The sequence below is a fragment of the Zalophus californianus genome, chromosome 4 (genome assembly GCF_009762305.2).
Source record: "Zalophus californianus isolate mZalCal1 chromosome 4, mZalCal1.pri.v2, whole genome shotgun sequence".
Lineage (NCBI taxonomy): Eukaryota > Metazoa > Chordata > Mammalia > Carnivora > Otariidae > Zalophus > Zalophus californianus.
This window is the reverse complement of record NC_045598.1, coordinates 162,523,842-162,544,622: the sequence shown is the minus strand read 5'-3', so window position 1 is coordinate 162,544,622 and position 20,781 is coordinate 162,523,842. Positions and strand designations below refer to the sequence as shown.

The 20,781-nt window shown below is 38.9% G+C and overlaps 1 protein-coding gene across 1 annotated transcript in view; it reads right to left on the bottom strand.

Moving 5' to 3' along the window:
• Nucleotides 1-134: 134 nt before the first annotated feature.
• PKHD1L1 (PKHD1 like 1) overlaps nucleotides 135-20,781 on the bottom strand; it is a 154,442-nt gene continuing 133,795 nt past the window's right edge. Inside the window, exons 71-78 of the mRNA XM_027605801.2 lie at nucleotides 18,850-19,007; nucleotides 16,637-16,772; nucleotides 13,279-13,623; nucleotides 9,265-9,416; nucleotides 8,714-8,860; nucleotides 7,862-8,015; nucleotides 3,936-4,166; nucleotides 135-251 (exon numbers count right to left, since the gene is read on the bottom strand). Coding sequence (XP_027461602.2) covers nucleotides 241-251; nucleotides 3,936-4,166; nucleotides 7,862-8,015; nucleotides 8,714-8,860; nucleotides 9,265-9,416; nucleotides 13,279-13,623; nucleotides 16,637-16,772; nucleotides 18,850-19,007 — 1,334 coding nt within the window. The 3' untranslated portion in view covers nucleotides 135-240. The remainder of the gene's footprint in view (nucleotides 252-3,935; nucleotides 4,167-7,861; nucleotides 8,016-8,713; nucleotides 8,861-9,264; nucleotides 9,417-13,278; nucleotides 13,624-16,636; nucleotides 16,773-18,849; nucleotides 19,008-20,781) is intronic.

The following is a 20,781-nucleotide window of genomic DNA, read 5'->3' as shown; positions in this document are numbered from 1 at the left end:
CACCAAAGACTTCTTAAAGTTTTTTTTTAATGAAATAAGAACATACAAATATAAGGAATCAAAAGAAAATTTATATTTTGAAGAAATCTGATTTTTGTGATTAAAGCTAATTAGTACATTTTATATACTATAAAAATATGTTCAGCTTATTTTCTTGAAAATGCTATAGACTTTATCTTCTACAACAAAATAGCTCATAAAAAGCATTTTTGTTTTCAGCCTGTTCTTCAGTACAGCACTTTAGTTGTATCCTGAAAAGTGAAAAAAATACAAATATCTTTTTTAAGTAGTAGTAACAACCAGTGTGGTTTAAAATATGTTTCATTCATTCAACATTTCTAGTATTTCATGGTATGGTTAATCGGGCAAAGGTAGTATTTAAAAAAAAGTATTTCAAAGTTTACCAGTGTACTTTTAGAATCAGTAATGCACTCTTTTTGTAGAACTGGGGAGAGAGAATAGTGGTGCTTAAACTTTGTAGTTTTCACACTCACGTTATCATTTAGTGGAACTCTGTGACCATCTTACAAATAAAATAGTGTCAATTCAGAATGCAAAGTTATAAAAATCCCAGCGTTGCATTTCATTAATAGTTAGTATGGTGTGAATGCATGCCCTTCAAATTCCTATGTTGAAAACCTAATACCCAGTGAGATGGTATTTGGAGGTGGGGCCTTTGGGAGGGGCTTAGGTCCTGAGGGTGAAGCCATCATGATGGGATTAGTGCTCTTACGGAAGAGACCCACAGAGGTCCCTAGGCCTTTCCACTGGTGAGGACACAGTCTGTGACCTAGAAGTCGGCCCTCACCTGACTGTGATGGCACCCTGATCTCACACTTCCAGCCTTCAGAACTGTGAGAAATAAATTTCTGTTGTTGATAAGCCACTCAGGCTGTGGTATTTTATTACAGTGGCCCAAATGGATTAGGACAATGGTGTTTAAATCACCTTATGTTTTTTAAAACACCTTATGCTTTAATGGAAGAATGACAGATTATTTAGGAGCCAAGGAGAAGACCCTTATTGACTTTTCTGTCTGGCGAAAAAAGCCCTAAAGAAAACGCCAGGAACAATATCATTTACTAATGATTTGAAAATGGAATTTTCTGAATTTTACAAAATCCCGAAGTTAATCAGGAGCAAGCAGGCTGAAAGTCAGTGACGACAATTAGAAAACAATGCATTTAACAAGGAAATAGAAAAAGCACGAAGATAAAGTAAGCAGCCCTTACACTTTATATTTTAATGCTTCTGAAAAGAAACAAATTTAAGCAATGCCTCTAATGCTATTATAAAATGGACAACTGGTTTTACTTTTATTAGAATTCTGAAGATAAGAAAACTTGCATAAAAATAAAATAACTTGTGTGCTGGTCATTTACCTATGGTCCCTTAGCTCCAAACCCACCCTTCCATGTTCAGCTATAAGAGACCAGGACTGAGTCTCTTCAAACCATACTTCTCCCTCAACAGCTGGCTCCTAATTAACTTCTGCCATTGGGAGGAAAGAAAGGATTATTCCTTTCTGTTTGATCACTGTTCTTGAAACCCACAACCTCCAGTTTTTTCTGCCACTCTTGAACCAGCCTTGACGTATCCCTTCATCCTGACCTTACCTATATTTAAATTTAAAATCTAGTCTTAGCTTTTATTCCTCAAAATTCTTCAGTATCCTTTTAAAGTACTACCCCATCTCAAATTCTTCTTACATCCTTCTCTTTTAACTTTGATTTTTACTCAAATATAAGAATCTAACTAGGTATCTCATAATTTCAGACATTTATCTTTTGATATTTGGAGATCTGTATTGGTTCTATATAGATCAATAATGATTTTTTTAATTTTATTTTTAATTGGGGTGAAATCCATAGAACATAAAATTTTAATCATTTTTAAAGTGGACAGCTCAGTAGTGTTAAATATGTTCACACTGCTATGCAACCAATCTCCAGAACTGTTTTCAACTTCTTAAATCTTATCAGTATTTTTAATGTGATGCTTTCATTTCAATAATCTATCAGAAACTCTCCATCATTCCCCCCATTAGATCAAATGCAAATTGATTAGTATCTGCCAATCAAAGCTTTTTACAATTTGCCTATAATACCCCTAACTCATCATTTCCCCCTCAGTAGCAAGGAGGCCTTATTCCCCTTTTGAGAATTAAAAATCAATTAAATCTCATTTTTAGCACCTATAATAAATATGGCTTGTAGTCTTATCTTCTGAGTGCTCACAATTTAGTAAGGAAGATAGATTTGAAGATGTCTAAGTCTAATAAATGTATACCACTGGAAAGGCCAAAATAATGGTATAAACAAAGCACAACTGGAGAACAAGGGAAAGGAGCATTACATGTATCAGAGAGAGGGATGGAAGAAGGGAAACCTGATGGAGGAGGGAGATTTTGAGCAGGGCCAGGCAGCATGCCATGAAAAGCAGATCTGGTGAGTAGAGGAAAGCCCAGATGGAGCGAATATGTGGGACAGCAAGCATCTTCTCTAGGAATGATTTGGCACAGGAGGCAGTCTTCAAGACTGGTTTCGGGGACTCTGGGGTTGACTGTAATTTGCATGTAGTAAGGAATCTTCGAGGATTTGACACGACATACTACTGCATGGCCCTGTGCTTTAGGAAGATAAGTAAGACAGCAATATGGAAGCTAGGCTGAAAGTGAGAAGTTTAGAAGCAGGGAATCCAGGAGGCTATGGTAATAGGTCAAGTAAGTAAAAAAGGAAAAATTTATAAGTGGAGCAGCAAGACTTTAAAGGAGGAACAGATACATGACATTATGGGTGGAGATTGATGCCCCAGAGCACCTTGAAGGGATGTGGAGCTTGAAGGAAAGAGAGAAGTGTAAGAAGTATCAGCCTGAGAGATGAGAAGGATGACATTGGCACTAACTGGGATGGGGCAGCAGGAAGAAGCACCTTTGGAAGGAAGAGATGAAGGATTCATGCTGAACATGGATAGTCAAAGATGTCCTTTTTCACCCCCACTTTTTGCTTTGCTCCTATCATGTCCCTGTTCTGGAGTACCTTTCCCTCCATTTCTACATTTCATTCATCTTTTATAATCCTGTCTGTAAAGTCCTGCTGCTGATGGGGTGACACCAACAGTCATCCCCATCCCAAGCCCACAGGGATGTCTCTGTCCTCTGAACCTCCCTAATAGTCACCATCTTTGCCTGCCTGCCAGTGCTGGTACTAGCATTTGGATTCCCTTTGTGGAACCACATCTCCACCATCCCCAGAATCTCCCTCCATGTGGGCCAGACCAGGCTAATTAGAACAGAGGATCTGGTGGCCCCAGTGATTGGCCCAAGAATGGACATGTGACCAAGCTAGGTCAATGATACTGCTTCGGGGTTTTGCTGAAAGAGTTGAGAAAGAGGTTTGCTCTTTCTGCATTCAGCTGCTGGGCTGGTAGAATGTACATGAAGACACAGGTGGTACCCTTGACATGAATCTGGGGTGGGGGGTGGTTAGTAGAGAGTCTGCCTGTGAGTGAATCGACCACCAAGGATCATGGAGCCAAGAGATGGAGAGACACAAGTTTTGGATCATATCATGTGAGTCCTTAGGTCTAGCTACAGCAGAAATCACACTACGGCTGGACTTCTCAGTTAAGTGAGATTTACTTCACTGCCTAAACCAATTCGAGCTGAGCTTCTGCCCCTTGTAACTGAAAGAGTCCAACATTCCCTTCCCATTCCCCACATTCCCATGCCACTGTGTAATGTGAATTGGCATTTCCTGTAGGGTCATCTCCTCCCTACCACTGAAGCAATTACTTTCTCAATGGCCAAGACCTTGTCTCTGTGTTCCCAGTGGTGCCATGCATGGTGGTCGTGCCCTCGGTCTCTCTTCAGTAAACATTTACTGGAACCTCAGTATGTGGAGACATACATTACATAAAAGATGAACTGCACTTACCTAGATTTATGTTCAAAATCAAAACGGTGGCCATAAATGCTTCCAAGAGCAACAGTCTTCCCATCAGACAGCCAATTACTGGAGCCATTATCTGGGCAGTTGTGGCCACAGCTGATGCCCGGTCAGCACTGGTACCACCGCCACTAGACACAGACTGTTCTGGGAGGCTCAGAGTCCCGGATTCCACCCGGACAACATCATCCAGTATAAATTCAATCTTATAATTTTTTCCTAGGAAGGAAAACCATCAGAGAATTTAACTTCCTTTTATGATTTGTTTTCACACAGTCCCAGTTGGGTTTTCATTGACTTAAAAATCCTATATAATTCCTCATGAAGTATTTTTGTAAATTGAGCCCAAGTAGATTAGTTTAAGTATAAACAAGTGTAAAGAAGACCTCAGGGTTAGAGTTCCATTTGCCCATCCACTATGGGCAGGCGGAATCTGGGTAGATTTTCTTTCTGTAGCATCAGTACTTGCTCCTTAGGGATGCCTTCTTAGTTCCCAGGACTAGAGAGAGGTTGCTTGAAAGGAGGGACAGCAGGGAAGGGAAATGAAGATGCTGAGCCTTTGTTCCATCCCTGGATACTTGACCTAGGAGTAGAGAAGCCTCAGCCTCAGTTGGGGGAGATGAGGATGGATACTGAACTTTTTATTTTGAAAAGTTTCAAACATACAGAAGAGTTGAAAGAATACTACAACAAACACCCATATGCCCTCCACTTTGTTTCAGCAATTTTACTGCATTCCACGTTTCCTTTAAGTCAGATGCTTTTTTTGTGTTGCACGATTGTGACCCTTTCTTCTTACCTCAGGTAGACAAGTTTGAGGAAACTTGTTAGATATTTTTAGAGTGTGAAACATAAAAAGCTCATCTAAATACTTTTTAATCCATAAGTCAAATCTTCCCACAGTTTTGAACATGAGATAAGCAATACATTTTTCCTTGATATGATTTCTTCTAGGACTAATTGCTATCATCAATAGTGGTTACCACATAGAGTTTGCAATCCTTGTCACAACGCTGAGGTTTTCATTCCTCTCTCTATTACCTTAAAAAATCATTTGTTTTCTTTTTTCCCTCCCTCTTTCTTTCTTTCTCTCTCTCTCAGAGAATATAATTAGATCTTGTCCACATTGTGCTTTCACAAACAACAGCAATGCATTCTATAACTTTCAAGATGGATGGTCATTGTTCTATAGAATTTTCTGCCACCATTACAATCCGTGACAATGGCATATTTAAGTCTTTCCTTTTTTCAGTTTGAAAAAAAGTGAATTTTTGCAGCATTTTTCTTAATGATTTTTCTGTGTAAAAAATTTAGGTTTTTTTTTTTTTTTTTTTCTCCTGCAGTACTATGAGGAAGCTCAAGAGAACCTTGTCTCAGAGATGCACTCCATGAAGGAGAAATCCAGAAACAAAACCTTGGGGATATGACTTCAATCAAGCTAATCCAGTTAAAAATCCAGACATCATTAAGCAGACAGGAGCCATTCCTGCCCAAATTCCTGACCCATACAATTATGAGCAAGTGAAATGGCTGTTGTTTGAGTCATGAGATTTGGGGCTGGTTTGTTATGTATCAATAAGAACAGAAACAAGCACTGTATATCATATAGATTGCTAGGTAAACATGTCCTAAATATGATTATCCAGTAGTAATACTATTTTTATTCAGGTTGACCAAAGATGCAGCCTCAGCTGTTTACTACTTTCTTCTTCTTCTACCCTTTTCTCACCTCATTCTCACATCCCCATTTTCTGTGTTAGAAACCACAACCCATACCTCCTCTATCTGGGTGACTCCTGCTTTGCTTTTTATTGAGCTCTTAGTAGAAGAGGGTGTGGGACCACACTGTCAGGCTCCAGTCTAATCCACAAGGGGATTTCCCATATGCAGTAACTGGGGGTGGGGGGCTACCTACTAGAAAGAGTTACAAAAATGATGCTTTGTTAATTTTTTCTCATGTACTTTGTTGTTATTACAATTTTATAGTGGTTAATCTACAAACTGGCTAACTGATCTAAAGATAATGAAGAGAAGACTATATTTGTCTTCCTTACTATACACAACCAGGAAACTGAGACCCTACACTTGATGGCAGTGAGAAAGTAAGACAGTGGGCAAGCAAGCAAGCAAGCAAGCAAGAGATTAGAAGCAATGGTGGTTCGCCATAGCAGGTCAGATAGACACACTAAGGGAAGCTTATGAAGGAAAATTTACTCTATAAAAGGAGAATGATATTTTGTTATCACAATAAAACACCAAAGCCTATATAGTTATTTCAGCACTCCAGTGATCTTGGTTATTTTGGAACATTGCTACTTGGAAGCAGCAGTTTGAAGAACATGGTCTCCGGGTTGGATCTTTGCCACTGGGTACCTTTTGGGTCCACCTTCATGGGGAAGTGGACAACTTTCTTCTCACCTAGGGTTCTTGTTAAGTGCCTCATTTCCCAGAAAAGGATCCCAGTTCTCCTACCATTTAGGCTGACTCTCAAAGAATTTGGCTCTGCCCTTAACCAGCCAGTGTATAGTACACTCTAAGTACTTGTCTAGGAGCACAACTATGGACTCATAGCAGGCAGACCAAACGTGTGGTTTAGGGGATCATCAAAGCAAGAAAAAACAAAAAATAAGGAAAATATTTAGGGGAATGATTTGAGCTTTTGATATGTGTTTAATATGAAAAAAATCAGGCTATTGTTGGAATTTCTTTTACTTATTTTACTCTTTTTACTTTTATTTTGACTTTTAGTATATATATATACATATATATATATATATATATATGAGAGAACAGTGGTAAGAAGTGGGGAGTAAGTACCAATATAACTTTTCAGAAGTTAGGTCCTATAAAGGTCTTAAATGAGCCCAGATGAATGGTAAACAGATTAATGGAAGTCTGTCTCAGTTATAAGCAGTTTATCCATTTCTCTCTTTTAGATACTCTACAATCTATCACCAATAGATATTCTATCTGTCAAACTGTCTTGGGCTCAGTAGAAAGGCTTTTACCAATAGAAGTTATGCTATCAACCCGTATGAAGACAATATAAGAAACATCACAATGGAAGTTATGACTATTTACTGTAATGTTGAAGATATCACTTCATACAGATTCATTGGGTATACTTTATGAGAACTCATAGGAGACATTTGTTCTGATCTCAGAGCAAGTTGTAAGTCTCCACAACAACTGGTTTGTTTACCTGATGGGCACTGTGGAATCATGATAATGCTTATGTTTTCTCCTTTGCATTGTCTTTCAGAAAGACTAGAACCCACTTTTCATTCCAACTCTGAACTCTTGCATGGGGCATTCAAGTTATATGAGCCTATCTTATCCTCCCTTTTCTTTAATTTGAAAATCTATATGTTAACTGTTTTTATTATAAATGTAATGCATATTTAGTGAAAATATACAAAAGTACACAAATGGATAAAAATATAAATCATGATGTAATTTTAATGCATAGCCTCAGATTATGTTTATTTTCCTTAACTGCTTGTTTTAATTCTATTTTGTTTTGCATATTAAATATTCTTTGTAAGCTAGATGTTATCTGACATGTTTTCTGAAACAAGATAGAGAGTTCCGATTTTTTTGTAAAGATTTACTTATTCATTTTAGAGAAAGAAAGAGAGAGAGCATGAGCAGGAGGGGCAGAGGGAGAGGGAGACAGTCTCAAGCCGACTCTGTGCTGAGCACAGAGCCCGACGCAGGGCTCGATCTCACGGCCGTAAGATCACAACCTGAGCCAAAACCAAGAGTCAGAGGCTTAACCGACTGCACCACCCAGGCGCCCCTATAGTGTTCCAATTTGTCTAATTTATTAACCAGAGTATTATAGAATGCTTTGTTCAGTTACAATTGTCCCTGTTTATGGATACATATGTGAAGGTCCAAAATAGTATTCTCACCTGTTCTAAGTAGAGTAAGGTCTGTGTAGTTGGCCCAACAGCTGCTAAATGGAATTGTTGTATTTCCACTCAGACCACTGATTTGGTTATTATTGGAGTCCTTTAGTATGGCCTTCAAAGTCAGTGAAGTAATCCCAACTGATACACAATTACCCTAAAGAAAAAAGTAGTAGAGAATTTTAATTGTCCTGTTCCCATGTTTGTTTGTTTTTTTTTTTTTTAATTTTTTTATTGTTATGTTAATCACCATATATTACATCATTAGTTTTTGGTGCAGTGTTCCATGATTCATTGTTTGTTCATAACACCCAGTGCTCCATGCAGAACGTGCCCTCCTCAATACCCATCACCAGGCTAACCCATCCCCCTACCCCCCTCCCCTCTAGAACCCTCAGTTTGTTTTTCAGAGTCCATCATCTCTCATGGTTCGTCTCCCCCTCTGACATACTCCCCTTTTCTTCCTCTCCTGTTATCTTCTTCTTTTTCTTTTTTCTTAAAATATGTTGCGTTATTTGTTTCAGAAGTACAGAAGTCTGATTCAACAGTCTTGTTTGTTTTTTTAAGATGTGTGAAACTTCATTTTTTAAAATGCCTCATGACAAATTTAAAATCTGCAGGAGCTTCTTTCCCTACCCAAGGAGTTCACAAATACGGGTGGGCACTGGAATAAGTTCATTGAAAAGGAACATTTTCAAAACAGGGAAAGATTAATATCCATAGGTATCAGTCCAGCTTTTAAGGGGCAGTGTCATCCTCAGGTTGCCAGTGGACCAGGATTACTGAAGTTGGCCCACTCTCCAAGATTTATAGCTTAATTTCTTCACTCAACTAAAGCTTTGAGTTAGAACTTACATCAGAATCTACTGCCTTTACTGAAGGCTGCTGAGAAAATGGCTGTCCTGGCTGAGCGGCCACCGGCTGAGTGATCACTGACAGTGAGGACACAGAGGCCACATGATGAACAGGAAATGCAAACCTTTCAACTGGTTGAGCAGCCACCTGTAAATCAATGGTCATGAGTGATGAAGTGGTTTTCACATGATAAATTAGTCAGGAGCAAATTCATCTTAGCTAGGCTAAGTGTAATATGTAATAAAAAGTGTAAAAATATGTCCAATATATGAAATTAATTTTATTACAATATTTCCTCTGGACCAAATTCATGAAGCATTGTTATAAATACTCAAAGCAAAGCACATTTTATACCAATAAATAATTTTTTAGCAGATATGCTCCTTTTTCAACTATTTTATCATTTTAGTTATACCATTAAATAAAGAGCCAACATTAATTAGGAATTGTATTGTATTGATTATTGTATTGAACTATAAAGAGTTAAAAGAAGAAATAAGCAGCAATGTTTTAAATAGCTAAGATGCATTTTTCTAGTTGCCTTTTCTTACCTTAATCCAGGCAGAATCACTTGGGCTGGGGATAGGATTGGTAATAGACATGGAAGAGATATTAAACCCAAAGATACTACTGGTTTTTCCTGAAATTACAGCTTGTCCAAGAGAGCCAGCGATTTTTTGGAGCTCAGATAACTGCATCTGACCTATGGGGAAACAGTAATATCACATATGGGTTATAAGAGTATAGGATTGTGGGGCACCCGGGTGGCTCAGTCCATTAAGCATTTGCCTTCAGCTCGAGTCGTGATCCCAGGGTCCTGGGATCAAGTCCCCCATCGGGCTTCCTGTTCAGAGGGGAGTCTGCTTCTCCCTCTGTCTTCTCCTCTCTGCTCATGCTCATGCTCTGTCTCTCTCTCTCAAATAAATAAATAAAATCTTAAAAAAAATAAGAATATAGGATTGTGAGAGTTTTTCATTTTTATTATTATTATTATTTTTTTTTTTTGCATGGCTCCATCCACATTCTGGAATTCTGTAGCTTTTTCACCAACCATGAGCTCAATATGACAAAGTCATATGAATGAGCTTAGGAAAATGGAGAACTCAGTAGAATATGTTTTTAAGCTGTAATTAAAGAAAAACCAAAGGTAGATAAAATAAAGTGAATGAAAGCCTAGTGGAAAAATATATGTCTTTTAATTTAATCCTTTCCCATGCCATTCTTTATTGAGGAGTGAAACACCATCACGCAAGTGTATCATCACGTACCGTTTTTTAAAAAGAGAGTTTTAATTTTGGAATGTAAGAATAATTAGCATCATTGAATTTACACAATGTATATTAGTAAGTTCTGAAGTTAATACTACATTACTCACAAATTGTTGCTTGCTCTAGACACTGATGAATTTCAAAGTTAATTTTAATACTACAGGCAGTTTCTATTGTCTTTGTCTAGCTTGGCAGGCCCTCTTACACTTACTGGCCTCACTGTGCTCCATACCTAAGAAGTGGCAACTCTATTCATCATACTCATTTGTCAGAGCCTGGTACTTTTGCCTGATCCCTTCTACTTCATCTCTCCTCCACACCAAACAATCAGTTACAGTTTCTAGATCTCTCTGTCCCCACTGTCTAAATCCTAGCCAAAGCCATCATTTACTAAAACAACTTTTGTACTGGTTTTCTTGCATCCATTCTGCCCTTCTTCCACTCCATTCTATACATTGTAGTCCGAGTGATCTTTTAAAAAACAACTGTATCCAGGATCTTTTTGGTGTACTATAAGCCTTGACAACAGTTCCTACCTAGTTATCCAGCACCTTCTATATCCAGAGGCCTGCCTTGAGGACCATGCACATTGCATTTCCTCCATTAAGGCTAAACCATGAAGCTCAGTGTGCTCAGGAAGAAGGAGGCAGCTGATCTCACATAACACTTTGAAAATCATGGTCTTAGGGAATTTCAGTCCTGTCAGTTTAACACATCTCTTTTGATTGACTCAGACCCTCTGGACAAATGATTAATCTTTCAGATTTCTTCTTCTCCCTACCTCCCCACCCCCTTCCATATACTCTTCTCCAAATGGCTTCCCAGGTATGAGGGCTCATGTGACCTAGCAGCAGCAGGTACAAAGGGGCTTCATATCCACCATCCCACCGACATAGCCACCGCTCCTACCACTTGTCCTCACTGGTTTTTGGTGGCATATCTGACCTGCCTGCCCTGTTAACAGATTTTCTCCCACCACCTGACATGTGAAGGCATCCATTTCTGCTGACTGCCACCTTAAGAAACCAAAGTCCTTAACCTGAAGAGTTTTTACTCCTGACCAATCTCTCTTTAGCCAGAGGTCCCCTCAGTACTTCAGTAACCCCTTTCTATGAATCTGGGAACTCCGGGATACCCTGACCCACGAGAAGGCTGTGGAGAGCCAGCAAGCAGTATTACCACATGCACACCTTCCTTGCCAATGTCCAATATTTTGCTGTGAAATCCCTCTATGCCAAGTTGTAGGACATTCTTGAGACTTGAAACCCTATCCCAGAACATGTCTGAGAAACATGCCATTAGCCTGTCCCTCTGACTGCCCCCATCTCCATGTTCTTAGACTGTCTTATACCAGTCTGGATAAATCTAACAAAATATAACTGCTTAAAGGGGATAAGGAGATAGAAGAGATTGTGCGTGAAGAAATTTAGATCACATACAGGAAATAAGTCAGTTTCTTTGGACATCTGAGTGGCTACATGGCCTTACATGACCCCACCACATGTAAGGGCTTACTAGGAATTTCTAGGAGTTGGTGAACCATCTATATAGGTACCACAGAACCATTACAACTCCTAGAATAAATGAACTGACTGTGTTGAGTCAAAAGCCCTGACCCTTTAAGTACTAGGAAGTATGGAGCTGATGAAGGAAAGTAACCTATGAATGGGTAGAGAACATCATGGGAGATTTCATTACAACGTAAGCCTATACTTCCGGTTTCCTTCAACAAAGACAGTTGATCAGCACCTCCCTCCACTCCACAAAGCCTTTCCACAGGTTTACCTCTATAAGGGAAGAACCTCTCTCTGCCTAGCTGGTAGAATTCCAGAACAGTATGTAGCAGGTGCACTGCATCAATTCTTGGAAGCAAACCTCCTGGGGTCATGGGTGATGACCCCTAAAAGCAGAAGGCGAGAACTTCACCCAGTATCCAGGCTGACATGTAAGAGAGCCCCAGGGGTTAAGGAAAAAGATGCTGAAGAGAGATAAGGCAGATCTAGATTTTTCTGAATCTGAAATTTATAGTTTGGAGGCTCTCTTTAAGAAAAAGAATGAGGAAAAGCCTTACTTCTGCAACTTTTATAGTAACAATGATTGGGTCATATTATTAAATGGACCCTTCTCCCAGGCCCCTCCCATGACTTGTATAAGTGAAAGGCCTTGAAGCTTAAGCTTCATTAGCTGGATGGTAATCTTCCTCTGGCATGGATCTAGGTCTCATTTTTTTGGAGATGGGTGTGCCTAGTTGAGACTTGTGCTTGACTACTGGAGGCATGGCTGGGAGTGCATGCTGGGGAGGGATGCCAAGAGGCCAGGAAAGTTCAGCTGCACCTCAAGACAGGCTTGTGCAGAACAGAGAAGAGCAGAGGAGATGCCCTACCCTGTAGCAGAGACTACGAAAACAAGAGGCAATGTGGGGGTCTTGGTATTCCGATACCAACTTAAGCAGGTAGAAAGGAAGAAATCTGAAGGGCTGAGCATTTACCTAAATGCCCCAACTGAGTCACTCTAAGGAAATACTTTAAAGAGGCAAAGATACCTCTAATGGGACAGGCAAGCTTATTTTTGTCTCTGATAACTAGAAAATGGGGATATGGAGAGTGAGGGACAGAGAAAAATGGGACAGCTGGCGACACTGATTGGATCAGTCACAGGAATGAGACAGAAGATATTCCTGCACATCTGCATTTGTTAGGGTAAATCTGTGACTTTACCACAACTCAGAATCTCCAAAGGTCTACTCTTTTCCTTAGGAAAAATATCCACAGTCCTTTTAGCTCAGGAGAAAAGAGCTTCTTTTGGTTTCCCATGGTCTAGGTAGGACCTGCCTACCTCTCAGCTTCACCTCCAGTAGCTTGCCCTTCCTGGCTCCTGCCACAACAGACCAGTCAGACCTCCTGCAGTTCTGCTCAGGTCCCGCTTCTACCAACTATTTCCTTAGACTTGAACATTCTCACCTTCCTCTTTTCATTGACTGACGCTTTATGCTTAATCTCACAGCTATAATCTCAATTACTTAGCTCACCTCTCAAATCTTCTATATTAGGTCAAATCCTCTTGTTGAATTTACTAATTGCTACAATAACAAAATAGGGGCTAAAATTCCTTCATAATTCCACAATAGTTTGGGATTCCAGGAGTAGAGTAGGGAAAGGGGTCTCTAGGCCCTTACAGGGTTCAGGACATGGGGTTGGCGGGACTTCCTGAGGCCAGGTTTACCAGGCCCTGATAGGGTCATTTGTGACTGCGGATCTGGTATTACATTCTCCCAACTCAAACGTCTACTCTTCATACCTGCGGTGTCATTGCTTATGACCTGAGGAGGAGGGTCTCCAATCTCCACTTCCACCGTGAGTCCTATGGATCTCTTCCTCCGCAGACTCTCCCCTTGTATTATTTTGCTGACACGGATTTTGTCACTTGGTATCTTTAGGAACAAGGCAAGATTTCTAAGCAGATTATGAGAGCCATAGAAGTCATCTTCTGTTACAGCAGGTAATTGGAAAGAAACAAATATGACTGCAGTGGTGTGGATTTCAACAGGTATAGTTCCTTTAACCAAAAGGTAAAGCATCTGGTAGGTTCTATCAAAGTAGTTTTCACCAAGGACAGTGGAATTCGGGTTAGGAAGGAATTGCGCTATGAAGGAAAAAAAGCCAAAACAGCACTGTTAAAAATATCTATGTTATCACAATGACCATGTAGTATTTAATATTTGTTTAAATGTAGGAGATTCTGAAAAAATTCAACATTATTCTTCCATAGGGAAGTATGCATATTAAAAACAAAAACACTTACAGAACTGGCATGCAAAATTAAAGTCAATACCATTGATCATCATTATACATTATATTTATTTTAAAAACAATTAGCTATAGATACAGTATAAATGAGAAATAAAATCAAATTATGAACCCAGAAGCCTATATTGTACTGGTAACACTGTTTACATGTTCAGAATTTTAAAGCCTTTACCAAAGGCATTTGGTAATTTAAAAATGTAAATTTAGCTTTAATAGCCATCTAGTTTATGCAGTGCTATATATCAACTCTTAAGGAGCATTTACAATTCAGTGTTTCTATTTTTACCAAGAATAAAAATATGTAATACAAATGAAGTATACACTAAAATATCTCAGAGGGATTTTATACCAATGAAGCAGGTTTACATTTCAGCCTAAAGAATCTTTGGTTAATGCAAAACAAATTCTACTAGGGAACTGATTTTGTAAAAGTGACTGAGATTTTTATATATATAAAATGAATGAATATATATATGATTTTATGGCAGAGTATCAAAAATGTCTAAGAGCTAATAAATCTACTAACACATACTGAATGCAGACAAAGGCTGAATCATATAATAGTACTGGAATGGGACATGTAGCTTCTTACCACATTTCATAGTGAGGCTTACTAAGAGAAATAAATTTAAATTTTAGGAAGAAGATACTTCTTATGAATGTAATAGGCATTCATAGCAGTTGGTATTAAGAAGCCATTTCATTATTACCATGTATTTCTTTCATATCTACTAGTATAAGGTCTAGATGCAATTTGGTTTAAACATTCTGTGAATCTGAAGAATGTGCTTCTATATTATGAATTGAAGTTGCTCTCAAACCACATTTAGAGGGGGCATGCACCATTTATCCTAGGTAACTTCCTCATGTCTTCACAGTAATGGAAGGAAGCAGAGACATACATAATAATACATTTTGGGGAATCTAAAATAATATGCATAGGGGCACCTGGGTGGCTCAGTTATTAAGCGGCTGCCTTCGGCTCAGGTCATGATCCCAGGGTCCTGGGATCGAGCCCCGCATCGGGCTCCCTGCTCAGCGGGAAGCCTGCTTCTCCCTCTCCCACTCCCCCTGCTTGTGTTCCTGCTCTCGCTATCTCTCTCTGCCAAATGAATAAATGAAATCTTTAAATAAAATAATATGTATAGATTCATAATACAGGGAAGTAATTTTGCATTCTAAGTGCCAAAGCAAAATGTTCATTTAAAAGCAAGGCTCTATCAGAAAAAATATTTATAAGAAGGTGGTAGTAATAGTGTTTTTCAGCCCTTCAACACTTAGGTAACCAATTCCCTGTATTAACTACTGTTTGCTGAGACAACTTCTATTTCGCCGATTTGAATGATAGAGTACTTGGTACCAAAAGTGTTGTTTTTAAAAAGAATTAAAATTAAAAAAAATGTATGAAAATTAGGCTGTAAATATGGGTAGTTATTTGTATATAAAAAGTGATAACACGGACTCTCGTAGCTTATAAGGAGGCAATATGACATAATGATCAAGTGCATGGCTTCTAGAGTTAGACTCTCTGGGTTCAAGTCCTTGTTCTGCCCTCACCATCTGTGTATTACTATGGACTGAACTGTGCCCCCCTCCCCCAGATTCACATGTTAGAGTCCTAACGCCCAATGTAAGGGTATTCAGAGATGGGGCCTTTGACAAGTCATTGGCCTTAGATGAGGGTGGGGACTTCACGATGGATTAGTGCTCTCATAAAAAGAGATAGCGACCACCTGCTGTAGCTCTCCCTGCCATGCGAAGAAACAGTGAGAAGGCAGCCATCTGCAAGCCAGGAGGAGAGCTTTCACCAGAACCTGACACCACTAGCACCCTGACCTCATACTTCTAGCCTCCAGGACTGTCAGAAAATAAATTTCTGCTTTTAAGCCACCCACTTCATGGTATTTTGTTATGGCAGCTCTCAGAGCTAAGGCAGAGACTGTAGCAAATTGATTCACCTCCTTGTGTCTCAGTTTACTCATCTGTGCCTTGCTCCTAGGGTTATTATTAGAATATAGTAACAATGAATTACGATATACAAAGCACTTAGAACAGTGCCTGGCACATAGTAACATTTCTGGAAGCACTAGCTACTCAGACTATTTACAGTAGAGATAGGACTGGCTCCATGGACAGTAAAGGATGTGGGTTATCCCTTCATACTCTCATGTCTAGCTGATGTCATGACCTACAGCACACATTCATATAATCGTTAACTTAGATTATGGGGCACATCTAAAAAGGATAAGAGCACATGTGTAATGGAATGTACTGGCCTTATTAGTACCCTGTTTAAGAAAAGGACTTCCATGAGCAGATATAAATCCCGGTCTTGTAAATATCTGTATGTGAGTGAGTTTAGCCTTTTCCATGTATTTCATTTAAATCCAGAATTTGTTACATTGACTTCATTATGTTCAGTTGATGTTATACTAGCTGGGCAATACTTCTGGTAACTGCCAATTAATTTTGGCTCTGACCTCTATGAAACAGAAGTAAAGCAGAGATAGGGTAAAAATTCTAAACCAAATCTCTTCTGTATTTAGGAATAACTGAACTACATGTAGAACGTAAATGTTCTCAGGGGGGGAAGGAATGTGCATGATACACAAAAGCTTCTATCTGCATGTGCGGAGGTACATAAGAGTTCCATCAGGAATAATCTTTCAGGACACATATGTCATAAACGAACACATCTTAGAATTTGGTGGACTGTGGCTAACAATATCTTCTCTTGTGCTCATCAATGGCTAAGGAACTAAAAATATTAATAATGAAACATTACAAATAATTTTATACATAATTAAGTCCATATGTAATGTGTATACTTTATTTTTCTGAGGAAATACCTGTGTACAGATGTCTATTAAGTTCACAGTATTTCTGTTGAGGGTTCCATACTGTATTTTTGGGGCAAACCAATGCATTGTTCACATAGACATCCAAACGCTGAAGTGTGGGAAAAAAAATTCCTACCACCACAGCCTGTTAAAAAATAAACAACATTTTTGTTTCTTATGAGAACAATGAAACAGAATATTTAGAATTTGGCACTTAAAAATGTCCTTCAACTATATATACCTTCTGTAAAATAGTAAAACTAAGTTTTATGGATTGATGATAAATACTGAGTTAAAATTTGTAAATGGCCTTACATTCAACAATTCATACAGATGTTATAACTTAACTCTTAATTGATGATTCTTAGTAGAAAAGCATAATGTAAGAAAGAATTATTAAAGGAGTATCTCTAAAAGAAACATTTCTTTTAAAAGATAACAAAGTTCCAATATAGGCTTTCAACTCCAGGGGCAGGAGGAAACAGGGAATTTAGCAGTGCTCTATAATGCGACCACACAAAATTAGTTAATGTTGAAAAAAAATGCTTACCTCTGAGACAAATTTGGTAGTAAGACTGATAAAAATTAGTCAAAATAACTATCCTCTCTGATTCAATTTTGTTCATTTTCCATGTTTATACTCCTCACATCTCATGCTACAGGTATAATCATAAAGTAAGGAGACTAACCTTTACAAGGGCAGAGAGAAATTAATAAGAAATCTAATAAGCTATAGTTTTGGAATCTTCTTTTGAGATTGTCTTCGGTGGCCCAGGACATTAACAGTCACATTACTTTGTAGTTATTTTTAAAATTAAGAATATTCTCTTCCATTCAAAAACTGAGGGCCTATCTAAACCAGGCCCTATTCTAGGAGCTATCATAAGCCCCTGCTCTCTTTGAGCCATATTCTAGTGTGAGGAGGGAGACAAATAAATAGTAGCAATAATAAGCAAAATATGAAGCATGTTAGAAGGTGGTAAGTGCTATGGAAAAAAGGAAAGGTAGATCAGAGTATGAATAATTGGGAGAGCCAACTGAGGTGGAGTGAACAGGCTAGGCCTGTTGGGGGAATGGGGGAGCTCCTGGAAGGGGCAGTTAGCCACCTAGTGTAGAATGTTCCAGGCAGACTCAACATCTGGAACACAGGCCTAGGTGGTAACAGGTGTGGGGGGTGGTCTGGAACAGCAAGGAGCCTGGTGTAGCTGGAGGAGTCTAAGTCAGAGAACTAAGGATGTGAGGACTCTGGCTCTTGTACAAAGCCCAGTGGGGAAATTACTGCAGCATTTGGGGCAAGGAGTGACCTGGTGTGACTTAGATTTTGAAGGTCTCTCTGTGGCTCCTGAGATGAGAATAGAAAATAGAGCAGGCAGAAGCAGAGCAGTGGGAGGAGTTGGGAGCCAATTGCCTTAATCCAGGGAAGAAATAATGTTGGCTCCAAGTGGGTGGTAGTAGTGACAGTGGTAAGAAGTGGTCAGATTCTGGATATTTTGAAAGGACACCCAACAGGATTTGCAGATGGACTGGATGAGGAATATGACCCAAAAGGAGGAATCAAGAACGGGTCCAAGGTTTTATCTCTAGAAACTGAAGGGCTGAGATTGCTATCATCTGAGAAGGGGCAGGAGTCTCTCTTTGCTACTATTCTCTCTCCTTCATCTTATCCACACCCTTTCTTCACATTCATAATACTCTGGGACTTTTGAGTCTCATACTCTTGGAAAAAAAAAAATCTCAATTATGAGACTATCGTTTAACCTCATACTCTTTTCCCACTGACACAGTATATATAAACTTAACTGTCCCAGCTGAATTCAGTTCATGGCAAAGAGTTGATATTATTGAAGATATTTAAAATAATGTGCTGTGATCTCTGAAGTAAATTCCAAAGGTGTATTCCTGAAATACATAAATAGCAGCATGGAAAAATAAATACGTAATTCCAGTAACCAATTCTGGATGTGCACTATTTTTATATAAAAGTTCAGGTTTGCTGCCAATCACACAAATCATAGGCCTCACTGTCATGATGGGGGAAAGGTATGCATATATGTTCTCAGGCTGATGAAAACTTTCTGGACTAATGGTATTTTTAGTCATACTCTGATGATCCTCATGATGATGTTCAAGAGAACAGGGGAGGAGATAAATCCTTAGCATATAGAAATAGATGTCAATAACCAACACCTATAACTCAAGAAATTATTTCGATCTTGTGTTACCTTTTTATGGTCAACGTTAAGCAACATCAGTCGAAGATTCTGAGGACTGGTGCCAGTGAAGTAAATTTCGTAAGATTTGTTCAGCGCCACAATGCTATGAAACAGGGACAGCCTTCTCTGGCATGTGTATCCAGCACACCAGCCATGATCCTGTGGGCCTAAAGCCACATATATGAAAGTTCACATTCCATATTATGAATATTATTTAGCACAAAGTCTGAAGACTAACTGTATTAAAAATAAATTGCACAAACTGAGGGTTCTAGAGGGGAGGGGGGTGGGAGGATGGGTTAGCCTGGTGATGGGTATTAAAGAGGGCACATTCTGCATGGAGCACTGGGTGTTATACACAAATAATGAATCACAGAACACTACATCAAACATTAATGATGTATGGTGATTAACATAACATAATAATAAAAAGAATAAAATTAAAAAAAAATAAATTGCAGGGTCAAGTTCAGCATTTACATCCATTATCCATCCACCCATCTATCCTTAGCTTAAAAAGAAGGCAGGGAAGCAACTCCTCCCTACGGCCCTTACTTTTATACTGCGTAGGGTAAAAAAGGTAAGTAAATGTATTGAGTTTGCACTGAAGGGTCCTTGAAGGAAACGGTAGGTTTATATGATTCTCTACTTCAACAATCATATTTAAGCCCAGGCCCCACGGCAAGAAAGAAAACGCTTTGATCCTTTCTCCTACCTATCAAATGTGAGTTTAGGTGGGGAGCCAACTTTCTCGGACTCTTTAGTGAGAAATATGAGGTTACAGAGTTAATTTATTTAAAAACAGAGGCTGTACTTGGAAATACGGACATTTGTATGGCTAAACCATGGATTCATTCTTTTTTCACTCACTCATTTCTTCATCAGTTAATTTGTAAATTCGACAAACTCTTAAGTTTGCTTTATATGAAGTCTTTAATCTTCCTCCATTGTTATTTTAATATATTTTTGTTTAAGACTGTGATTATAGGCAACATTGGAGGGTCAACATCATTAAGGAGCTGAGGCAATCAGAGAAATAATACTCCAATAAACCCTCTAAAAAGCCAAAGACAGTCGATGCTTTTCTACCCGAATCCAGACATTTCCCCAGAACAGGCATAACATGACTGTTGTAGCAAACTTCTCTATTTCATTTCAGTTTTAGAGTGGCTGGGAGGGGCACCTGGGAGGCTCAGTCGTTAAGCATCTGCCTTAGGCTCCGGTCATGATCCCAGGGTCCTGGTATCGAGGCCCACATCGGGCTCCCTGCTCGGCGGGAAGCCTGCTTCTCCCTCTCCCACTCCCCCTGCTTGTGTTCCTGCTCTTGCTATCTCTCTGTGAAATAAATAAATAAAATCTCTAAAGTGGCTGGGATTACAAAACATTGAGTGAGATATGGAATGATACATTTTCTTGATGTATTTATTCATTAGCTTTGCTCAATTTCCTGGCTTACTTGGAACTCTCATAAATATTTATAACTGAACTTCAATCAAATTTTAAATCAATATAAACTTCTGAAGCTCAAGTAGAATATCACCTTTCTCTTAGCATCCAAAATGTAAAATCTACCTTTAAATAAACCTTCTTTGTGAGTTTTGAAAAGAGAAAGAAATTTCTACATATAAAATGAAAAATTTAGAGTAGCAAAGCCATTTTTTAAGAATAAATGAAATTGAGTATTAAAATTTTAAAGGAAACTTTAGTGGTATTCAATAACTTTTACCTCAGGAATTTTTTTTTTAAGATTTTATTTATTTATTTATTTGACAGAGAGAGACACAGCAGAGCAGGAACACAAACAGGGTCGGGGGAGTGGGAGAGGGAGAAGCAGGCTTCCTGTGGAGCAGGGAGCCAGATGTGGGGCTCAATGTGGAGCTCGATGTGGGGCTCAATCCCAGGACCCCGGGACCATGACTCAAGCCGAAGGCAGATGCTTAA